This window comes from Helianthus annuus, chromosome 3 (assembly GCF_002127325.2).
Source record: "Helianthus annuus cultivar XRQ/B chromosome 3, HanXRQr2.0-SUNRISE, whole genome shotgun sequence".
NCBI classification, from domain to species: domain Eukaryota; kingdom Viridiplantae; phylum Streptophyta; class Magnoliopsida; order Asterales; family Asteraceae; genus Helianthus; species Helianthus annuus.
This window is the reverse complement of record NC_035435.2, coordinates 168,148,841-168,160,359: the sequence shown is the minus strand read 5'-3', so window position 1 is coordinate 168,160,359 and position 11,519 is coordinate 168,148,841. Positions and strand designations below refer to the sequence as shown.

The window sequence follows — 11,519 nt, the reverse complement described above, 5'->3', positions numbered from 1 at the left end:
AACAGAAATGTTCATGTAAATCAATGTGTCCATATGCTGAGTAAACATATGCAACAGAAAATGTAATGTAAATCAATGTACTAAGTATGCACACAATGGGCATACTTAGCATGAAATGTAATGAAATCATGTACTATAATGTACTAATGAGCATAGCAGATATATGATGTGAAAACATGGAAAACATGAAAGTAACAGATAGGCACATGTGTTTCACCCCAGAACAGTTTGGAAAACAGTAAAGGAGGGGTTCAATGTACTCACATTGACTCCTCGAAAACATGTAGAAGATGGGGTTCAATGTACTCACCTGAGGTTGCTTTGTTGTTCTTGTGAAATAACCAGGTAATGCGAGAGGTCACGGAATATCAACGGCACCTAATAGGTAGCTATGTTAATATACCGGACCAAATCGGAAGATCGGATAGTACGCGGGTTCGAAAACCAAACGAGTATGGAGACTCGTATAATATGGTTTAACAAAGCCTACATACTAAAATGAAACTTAACCTAAGTGCTTATGGTCCATCACGACCCGTTTAGGTAGCTTATGCCACCTTACGCGTCGTTCGCGTAGAACGCGTCTGGAACGCCTAACATCGTGACCACAAGGCATAACCTCGGAAGGTTATAGCTATGGTCACCTAATGTGTTTGGTCAGGTCCTAATGACCGACCAAATGGGTCGGGTTCGAAAGTATAAGCGATGGTTTAGATCGTTTACCTTACGACCCTATATAAGCACTAAACTAAAAGTGACGAGCTAAGCATGTTAGAACATGCTTAACTAAGTTTGAAAACAGGTTTGACATCAAAACAAACGGCCTTGATGCCCACGAGTAGTTTGGTTACAAAACACGCAAGAATGCGCATTTTGGCCGAAACTACGACTCGTCACTAAGCCTAGATAACGGGGTAATCAGTAGGTATGGTCACTACGGACCATGACCATCGTGATCACGCTCACGTTATGAAGTTCCATGAACTTCGCATTGACCATAAGCTGGTCAATGCAGAAAGTCAACTAAACTTGACTTTCGGACTCGAAAAGCGAATAAAAGAGCGAAAGAAGACTTACGGAGGGTCCCCGAGTGCAAATCAAGATCAAATAGCTCAGGTATGAAACAATGGTTTCAACTTAGAGCTTTAGGATCTGATTTTGTGATTTTTACACTAAAGGGGGGGTATTTATAGGAAAAGTGGAACCGTTAGGATCGTTTTATCGAATATCGTGCCTTGATCTCGTGCGTACATGTGTCCAGGGGTTAAATACACTGAACTTGGCCCTTGGCCCTTCATTTGGGTGAAAAGGCATCGCCCTTTGATCGAACGAAAGGCCAGATTCTGCATTTAATGCAAAATCTTTCTGTCAGACATCCCCACGCGGCCCGCCTCATATTTGGGCAAAACTCACGCGGGCCGCCTGGCCCTCTCTGATCTGCACCAAGTTTCAGAAATTACAGTTTTGGTCCCTGTTGCGTGTTTAAGCCATTTCCGACACTTTTAAGGCCCGTAAAGCCAACTTTAAGGCCCTAAAATGATGCCTAAACATTGTGGACATGAAACATGCTCAAAAATGTTCCGGATGTTGGTTCGTTTGGCCGTACGATCGCGATGTTCGCTTAATTACGACGGAATGCGCATAAGCGTGAAAGACGATCCAAATGACGCGACGAATGGATTTTTCTCATGCCAAACACTAAGGCATAATATAAGGATGCTTACATAAATTTTTGGATGTCCGGATGTATTCAGAACGTAAGTTATGCGCAAAAGTGCAAACTTATGCACTTTTTGACACTTTTAGTCCCTGAATGATCCAAAAGTTTGTTTTAGCATACCAAACCTCTCAAAGTCTATTTCTAAGCTATGTAAAGGATATTTATGGTATGTTTAACTTATGGACATGTTCCGGAATGTTCGTTACAGTTCAAATTGGCATACTTTCGCAGCTTGTCAAGTTTAGTCCCTGTAAGCGAATTAACTTGTTTTTGCTATACCAAAGCCTTCAAAACTTATTTCTAAGTTATGTAAAGGTTATTTAAGGTATGTTGAGTATATGTTGATGTTCCGGAGTATTTGTCGCATTAAACTGAGTACGTTTACGCACCAGTTTGAGTATAATTCTCCAGAAAGCGATGTAGAGTTTGAATTTGAACAAAAGTCAAAACATGAAAAATGAAAAACACAACCAAACAAACATTGGGATCAAATAACATTATTTTATTGCTAATTGAACTGTTCACAATGATTACAAGCACAAATGTTACAGAAAGTGGGTCCAGTTGTGGTTTGGCTAACAACCCTGGAAGCACTTCCAAAAATACTAGGAAAATCATTGTTCGTCTGCCCTTCTTGGATGATTTCGTTCCTTTGGCCCCTTTGAATGTGTGTTGTGTCCGAAATGAGCTTAAAGGAAGAAACTTCTCCTTCCACCTGGTGTGAAGGGTTTGTTTCAGTCATTTTGACGAGTGTTTCGAAGAGAAAATAGATGATTGTGGTTTTTGCAAAAAGCGGATGGCGCCAATGATAAAACACAGAATAACTATGAGGTTAATTTGCAGGGTTGTTTCTCCTGTGGGTTCAGTCTCCTTTCTCACTCGTAGAAATGACCTGGATCCTGCAAAACAGCAACACCGTTAGTCTCGTTAAGAGGGGAATATGGGGGTTTCCCTCTTAACCAGGCTCCGACGTGAGAATAAGTACTGTTCTGAGGGAGAATAAACAGTGTGTGTTGAGTGTGTGAGTATAGAGAGCAAGATGGATCAACCTGAATGATGAAGGTCCTATTTATAGCCGGAGGGTGAAGGAGGGAGGAGCAGCTGTGCCAGCTGTGGTTACGCGCCAGCTGTCCGACCAAGGGGAATATCCTCTTGGTCTCCTCTGCCATGACCTGTGTAGTGGTACACGTGGCGCGCTCACATTTGCCATGTTGGAAACGTTGTACTAGCGTCGTCATTTCTGCTCCCTGATTTGTCGCAGGCCTATATGGCGTTCGGTGACTGATGACACGTGGTTTCTTTTTTGTCGGATAGAGCATCTTTGGTGCCACCTTGATGTCTTCCAGAAGCTTCTAGAAACTTCTGGATTATTTTGCTGATGTAGGCGCCATGTATGATGGAAAAGTGGTATGGTCTCTGCCATGTATACAGGGAATTGGGACCATACCTCTTCACAACCAAAAAAAAGTGTTATGCATTGGGTAATGTAATTGAAATAACAGTTGTTATACAAACCTTTTTCAACTTACATTAAATGGCACAACTACATGCATGACAAGGACTCATTTTAGTAGTCAATAAAGCAAAATTGCTATTGGATTTTTACTTGGTGAATTTAATCAATTTCACCAACTAATCAAAGGTTGCAAGAAACATTCAAGCACAAACAGAATTTAAAGAAACATAGCTTAAGAAGATGTCGACAACAAATCCACATGCAAGGCCAAAAAAAATGGGTAGAATCATCAAAAAGTAAAGCAACAAAAATTAAGCCGATAAGATAAGTCAAGTCACAAACCAGAGTCATGTCAATTGATCTCAGCATGCCTTACTACAAATAGACACATACAAATAGACATAATAATATTATTCCATACATAATGCAAGATACAACACCATGTTTTCCGTTCGGTTTAAAATTCCAACCCGAACTACCCAACCGAAACAATCCTATAACGGGTAAGGTTTACAAAACACTGAAAGTCGAAATTTGTAAAGAATGTTCCCTTTTAATAAGAATATTTTGATCGTTCAAGATAGAAATATGACAAAAACCAACTTACAGTTGACACCAATTATGGCCATTAAACCATCCACACAATCGTCTGCCACAAATCATAATACGAAGAGATTAAAAATAAACGTACGGATGGAAAACGAATGAAAAAGAGTGAGAGATCCACTATACAAACACCTTAAATGGATCAAATGGCTGAAACAAATGATCGGAGAAACTGTTATGAATGTGTAAAAAAAGAATGATATAACCAATAGAATCATAAACTGACGAAGATACAAATAAGTTTGAATTGTTAGCAAATAATTTGTATTAAACATTGTTTAAGGGTTTATTCATGTTCAACCTATATTTATGCAAATCGCAACAACAAACCATAAAAAACATGTATCCCTAAATCAAATTCATTTTTTTCTTTCGTCGACCAATGATAAACAAATATGTAACGACTTATTGCGAGTTAAGAAAGGAAAATAACACAAACATGAACACCCAAATTCGCTCTGTATATTCAACAAGAGAAGAAGAAGATAAACATGGAAAACCCGGAATCTTAGAGATGTTACCTTTGATTTCGAACTTGTCTGATAGATAGTTCCGATTTACAACTGGAACATGGGTGCAGGCGTGCAACGGCCGGTGTTTTGTCTGGCTTCTGAGCGTCTCTCTCCCCTTCCGTGAACGGCAGCGATAATAGCTCATATATAGGCGCAAATCTATAACGGAAAACGGGTTTAATATAGGACCCTTGATTTCTCCGGCCGTTGAAGGGTGCTAGCCTGCTCTGGGGAGGGTAAAGGGAACGACTGTGTTAATGCTAATATTCAATTTCAATTAGGGTTTCATATAACAGGGGACGTAGGGAGAGCAGGGTTAGAATGGGAAAAAAATGAAAAAAATATAGGGTTTTTTTTTGAGACTTTTAATCTGCCATCTTAAAAAATTGATGTTAAATTACTATTTTAGACATGGGAAATGCTTATATATAGATATATAGATAGATAATACATTTATGTATATACCATCAAACGAATTTTTGGGTGGCGTAGTTAAGGCCATGGGGTATGGGGCTTGGGTTGGGGCGCGGGTTGGCTGAAAACGCCCAAGCCACCACCCCGCGGGCTTGGGTTGGGGCGTGGGTTTGGGGCGTGGCCCCATTGGCGTGGGTTCGAAGCCGGGCGTGGGGCGGGCTAGTAGGGTTAGTAAGGTGACATGGCGGGCTCTCAATGGCCAAACCAAACTCATGCCCCCAACCCAAGCCCCCAACCCAAGCCCCACCATACCCCATGGGCGTAGGTTTGAGTGGTGGAGGGGGGGGGGGGGGGGGGCTCCCATTCCATGTGTCAACAAATGCCCCAACCCAAGCCTCACCATACCCCATGGTCTAAATATAGGGGTAAGATCAAATAAAAAGTTTATTTTGCCTAAGAAGGATGAGAAGAAATCTTAACCATTCATTTTTCAAATCAATGGTTAAGATTAAAGTGTAGGATAAAGGAGTAGTGTAAGGGTATCTTAGAAAAATCTTATTTATGAATTTTCTCTCTCCACATGCAAGGCACATGCATATTCCACCCACATTTTTTAAACGTTCATAACTTTTTTATACGACATTATTTTTTCATAAAAATTTCACCGTAAAATCGAGCGTCTTTTTATCTTTAATTTGAGTACCATATTACTATATAAAATATGAAGACTAAAAAAACTCACTAAAATGTGTTGTATTTCTATGTTGTATTTCTATATTGTATAACATTTTTTTGTGCTGGATTTTTGTACTATAGTTTTGTGCTAAATTTTTGGTGCTGGATTTTTTTGTCTTAATTTTTTTTTCTCAATTTTTTTGTGTTGGATTTTTATGTACTACATCTTTTGTTGAATTTTTTCGTGCTATATTTTTTTGTACTAGATTTTTTGTGTTATAATTTTTTGTACTACATTTTTTGTGCTATGTTTTTTGTACTAGATTTTTTGTGCTATATTTTTTTGTACTACATTTTTTGTGCTATATTTTTTTTTTGTTATATTTTTAAAAAACAAAAGGGGTGCCACATGTCATTTTCACTCCTATTTATAAGGACCAAAATGCCCTTCATTCTTACTTATTAGGAATGGCACATGTCATCATCACAATCCTTCTTAGTTTACTTAGGCAAAATTCACTTTTTAGTGGATCCTTCCCTGTTAAATAAACGCCAACATATTTCATTTTTCTTAACCTTAAGAATTTGTTGCCAGTGAATTAACTTAAAGTACCTCACCAACACCCTTAAATTCGATAAGATTAGGCAAAACACTAGAAGGATATTTTAGAATGAGTTAACTGTCATTTTCGTTTATGTGGTTTGTTCACTTTTACCATTTTAGGTTAATTTTAAAAAATGTATCAGTTTCCTCCCTGACATACTGGAAACGTGTCAGTTAAGTCCAAAAAATAAAACACAATTAAGTCAAATAGGTTAAATGAAGGGTATCATTGTCAATTCATATATCTTTTATTTTCACCTTATTTTATGAATTGACAATAATACCCTTTATTTAATCTGTCTGACTTAACTGAGTTTTAATTTTTGGACTGAAGTGACACGTTATATCAGTTAGAAAACTTGTGCATTTTTTAAAATTGGTCTGAAATAACAAAAATAAACAAAGTACATGAACGAAAATAACAGTTAACTCTTTTAGAATATAATAACTATATTAGCTAGAGAGACTAACGTTTCACCTTAAATGCTAACTATTTATATTTATTTATAAGCAAGTGATGTAATGTTTCTCTTACATCATGATACAATGCCTAGACGTCATCCTAATTATATAACAATTCTTCAATAATATATCGTTGACGTAAAATTTATATTATATACTCTTATCACTCTTAGTTTACTCTCATATTTTGAATTAAATTAAATAAGTTTTATAAAAAAATGTTGAATCTTTAAATTAATTCACTACATTTATATATATTAAGTATTCATAAAAAATAAACCATAACTAGGTTTAAAGAAGTTTGCCGCGTTGCGGCGAATTTCTTTTGTTATTTAATTTGTGTTTACGTGTGTTTTGAAATCACTACGAGCGTGTTACGAACGAAACTGCTGACAATAATAAAAAGAAAATGTAGAAAAAAACATTAAAAAATAACCGAAAGAAAATCAACCAAAAAGTTGTATGGTAACGATGTTGTTCGTATGAAACTCGTGGTTAGAGATGAGCAAATTGTTCTGGGTACCGGTACCAAATTCGTCGAACCGAAAGATCTTAGTACCAATTCGGTACCGACTTTTGGCGTTCCTGGTACCGGTTCACTACCGTTTTTTGCCTTCATATACCGATACCGTAACCAGTATTTTCGGTATCAGTACCGATTCTGTATCGGTTGGCACCGAGCTCAACCCTACCGCTGAAACTAAAAAAAGAAAAAATAATAAAAGTTGAAGAAAATCAACAAAAAAAAGTTGTACGATACCGTTGTTCGTACGGTAACCGTGATCAGCGAGGAGCAAATGGTACCGGGTAGCAGCTCTGAATTTCCCGAACCAAAAGATTTTCAATATCAATTCGGCAACAACTTTTGGCGTTTTCTGTATTATTGTAAGTTTTTACCTTCATGTACTGATACCGAACAGGACCGTCCCGGTATTTTCAATACCAGTACTGGTTCGATACCGGTTGACATCAAGCTTATCTCAACCCCTAATATTAAAAAAAGGATTAAAGTTAAAAACTAAAAAAAAAAATAACTATTATTATAATATTAAAATAATAAAAGTATTAAAAAAAACTATATATTATTATAATATTAAAATCACTATTCATTTCAATTCATTTAGTAATATATAGTAATATATAGTAATAATATATGGTAATAATTATAATTTATAGGAATATTGGATTTAAATAATATCAACTATTCGTCATTGCCCGCCAAAAGTCACAACTTTAAAAATAACCACTGACAGTCCCAACTATTGACATATTGGTCACCAATGGACCCTGACTAACAGAATCCTAACACCGTTAGTCTTCGTCGCCGGAAAACCGTTTTTGGCCAGAAAAAGATTTCTAAAAGTCCGATCTAAGGTTACAAAGAGGTTTGGGACGGAAATGTTGAGTTTTCCGGCCAAAAAGTTCAGTTTTCCGGCCAAAAATAAGTTTTCCGGCGAAAAAAGATTTTTTGGCGACTTATACTCGTGATGCACACATATATGATTTGGGTGTATGAGAATTGTACGAGCTTTTAGCCCCGTAACACTTTTAACGAGTGTCCATGATGTTCACAACCTTGTTCCTAGCTCAAGCGGATGATATACGACTTGATACAACCACTTACACTACTTTCAACCAAAAATAGATTGTGTAGTTTGGATTGCTCCATCTAACTGTGTATGATCGCTGACGGATTAAAAGTATTTCAGTAGTACTCTTGAAATCTTAATCAAATAAATCGAAAAAAAAATAATAACAAGAATATATAATTCTATTAATTCTTTTTTGCCCGAAATAGACCAAAAACTTTGTTTCTTTGGTTACTAACCATGTTTATATTGTGAAAAGAATGTATCAATTTGTTTCTTTGGCTACATGAACGTTTTGCTTCTTTTCGTACGAAAAGAGAGTTACTATTGGTACACCCTCCCACTCTATCGATATAGAGAGTGAGAAAGAGTGTAAGATTTTGAGATATACCAATAACATAATAATTGACCCCAACGAAAATTGACTATAACAAATAGGTTACAAATATTTTTTATTATTATATTGTATGTTAGTGCAACTGCGCCAAATTCTTAAATATTTTGAACTTATTCGTTATGAATATTCCGTATATGTTTGTATCTAGGTTCTAGGAAGAAGTTGGCATAAATATCTAAAATTGTATAAGTATGTGTTTACAAATTACACATCCTTGTAGGTGTTGGTTCACTGTCAACTATATTAAAAACGTTTAAACATACAACTTATCACCTATTTTGATAATTTTATATTCGAAAAGTTTATGCGGTCAAAGTTAATAACTTATTATGGTACACAAAAATGAAACAAAAAGACAAGATAAGTTGCATATAAAGAATGAACATACATACCATAAGCTAAGTCATATTCATACTCTTATATCCCCAACCACCACACTCTCCTCCGGCCGCCATGGCGAAGCCGGCCAAAGAAACCCCAGTCTACCACGGTGTCCGTAAGCGGAGCTGGGGGAAATGGGTATCCGAAATCCGCGAGCCAAGGAAGAAATCAAGAATATGGCTCGGCTCATTCGACAACCCTGAGATGGCGGCTCGAGCCCATGATGTAGCAGCCATAGCCATCAAGGGTCACTCGGCCATCCTCAACTTCCCTCACCTGGCTCATGAACTTCCCAAGCCGGTTTCCACGTCACCTAAGGACATCCAAGCCGCTGCTATCAAAGCCGCAACTTCAGCCATACCAATTAGTCCAAGAAGCCGGGACTCTAATAACACGCAAGCCGAGCTTGAGCCGGGGATTGGCAACTTGGCTACATATGATGATATATTTCTTGATTTACCTGATCTCTTCATAGACTTAGGATATCGTATTGATCGAGTTTTGTTTTCATTGCCAGAAGAGAATATCTTGTGGGCTTGTTGTCAATAAGTTTAGGGACAATATTATTTTGCAAAAAATCAAGGGTTGTTGTGTACACACAAAGTTAGGAAGGGACTAAAAATATATAGTTTTCCCCCTTATTTTAATCCGTCTGAACTTATATTATGTTGATGTCATCTATTTTACCAACCATAGCGGGCTAACCTCACATTGAACTGGGGAGTCGAAAACGTATATACCCAAAAGTTTCTATAGAACTGGGAAGTCGAAAACGTATAAATCAAAAAAGTTTTTATACAAAAGCTACATACATAACACTACTGAGCGAAAAGTTTGGGGGTCAGGTGCCCCGCCGTCCCCTTCTAACCTTCGCCATTGCTTTTAGTGATTTGATCATATTTTAACTAACATGTTCTTTTGTTGTATATTAGTTATCAGCTAATATTATTAAACCACGAAACACTGTAATTTATAAGAAATACACTATTTTACTTAATAATATCATCTCAAATAATTTTTTATTAGATAAAAAATAGTAGTATTGCTTTTTACTTAAAATGGGTTGTTGCCAAGGGTTGGGTCCATTTTCTTAAATTGGCATGACCTGCTACAATGATCAATGATAGAATAGAAGAAAAATTCTTTTTTTAATGGAAGAATTTCATGTATCCTTTATTTAAGACAAGTTTCAATGCATAATCAACGTTCTTCAAATATGATTTGAGGAACAAGCGTACTATGTTAGGCCAGGGAACAAGAGAAAGAAAGCTGTCATACAAGAAGGACTATGGGGAAGATGAGCTAACACGCACTATGGTGGGGTATGGTTGTTCACGAGTCAAGTCACCCTGGCTAAGATCAAACTTTAAACCGACTTAAAAACTTGAGCTCGAGTGAAAATATGGCTTAGGACTTTTTTTTTGGGTTTCTACTTGGTTTAGATTATTAGAAGTAGAAAAAAAAAAGATCTTGATGTGAATTGGACCGAATAATCATGGAGATAGGCTTAAAATATTAAATGCCTTTTTCATGGGCTATAAAGTGTTAAAAGTTCGGATTATTCTATTGAGCTCACGTAGCGAGCCAATGAACTTTAGGCATCTATTAGGTCCTGGTATTATAGCCTAGTGACATCTTAGGGGTGAGATAAGATTTAGGGACCATTAGGTTCTGGGTTTGATTTCCACAAGAGGGTTTTTCTCATATTTATTGGGTTTTCTCCTGAATTGGTGTATAGGCATTATAGCCTAGTGCAGATGGATATGAACGGGTGGTTTCGCTGGTGGCACGAGATAATACTCCAGTGGTCCGTCAGTGATCCAAATTTTCCAGTCAGAAAAAAACTTTAGGCATCTATTGCATCTAGGGGTGCAAATGAGCCGAGCCGAGCCCGAGCTTGGCCAGGCTCGAGCTCGAGCTCGATTAACTTATGAGAGCTCGGGCTCGAGCTCGGCTCGATTCGAGCTTTGTTTTCAAAGCTCGAGATCGGCTCGTTTGTATTTTATCAAGCTCGAGCTCGGCTCGGGCTCGGCTCGTTTATTATCTATTAGTTAGTATATTAAATAAAAATAATATAAATAATAGACTTTTTAGGCTTGCGAGCTCGATAAGTAAAGCTCGGGCTCGGACTCGTTTACTAAATAACCTTATTTTTAGGTCTGAGGTCGGCTTTTAGACAAGTTTAAATAAGCTCGGCTCGACTCGGCTCGTTTACACTAAGGCTCGATAAGGCTCGACGAGCCTAACGAGCTTCACATGTGAGGCTCGAGCTCGGGCTCGATAAACAAACGAGCTTTGTTTTGAGGCTCAAGCTCGGCTTGGGCTCGATAAGGCTCGGCTCGTTTCGAGCTTTTTCTCGAGCCGGTCTCGAGTCGCTCGCGAGTCGCTCGCGAGCCGCTCGGCTCGTTTGCACCCCTAGTTGCATCCTAGAATCCAGTGGTCCGTCAGTGATCCAAATTTGCCGTTCAGAAAAGAAAACTTTAGGCATCCATTGCATCCTGGAATCTTGTATGCTCACCTGTTTGATTTTTTGAATGAGCATATGTCTTTGAGAGTGAAGGAAGAAGAGAGATAGAGAAGCTGAGTTGACATAGGAACGTTAGGCATCTATTGCATCCTGGAATCTTGGATGCTTTAAGTGGTACCAATTTTATTTTCTAAAATTTGGGCACGTCATAATGTGTTGGACCAGATCTGACCATT

The 11,519-nt window shown here is 37.6% G+C and overlaps 1 protein-coding gene across 1 annotated transcript; it reads left to right on the top strand.

The window, feature by feature from the left end:
• Positions 1-8,863: 8,863 nt before the first annotated feature.
• On the top strand, positions 8,864-9,463 carry LOC110928312 (ethylene-responsive transcription factor ERF038). The gene has a single exon (XM_022171381.2). It carries the CDS (start codon positions 8,889-8,891, stop codon positions 9,363-9,365), a length of 477 nt encoding a protein of 158 aa, XP_022027073.1. The 5' UTR covers positions 8,864-8,888; the 3' UTR covers positions 9,366-9,463.
• Positions 9,464-11,519: the final 2,056 nt, after the last annotated feature.

Excerpts from the sequence above, each read along its gene's own strand:
- LOC110928312 (XM_022171381.2), top strand. The coding sequence starts at position 8,889 with ATGGCGAAGCCGGCCAAAGAAACCCCAGTCTACCACGGTGTCCGTAAG.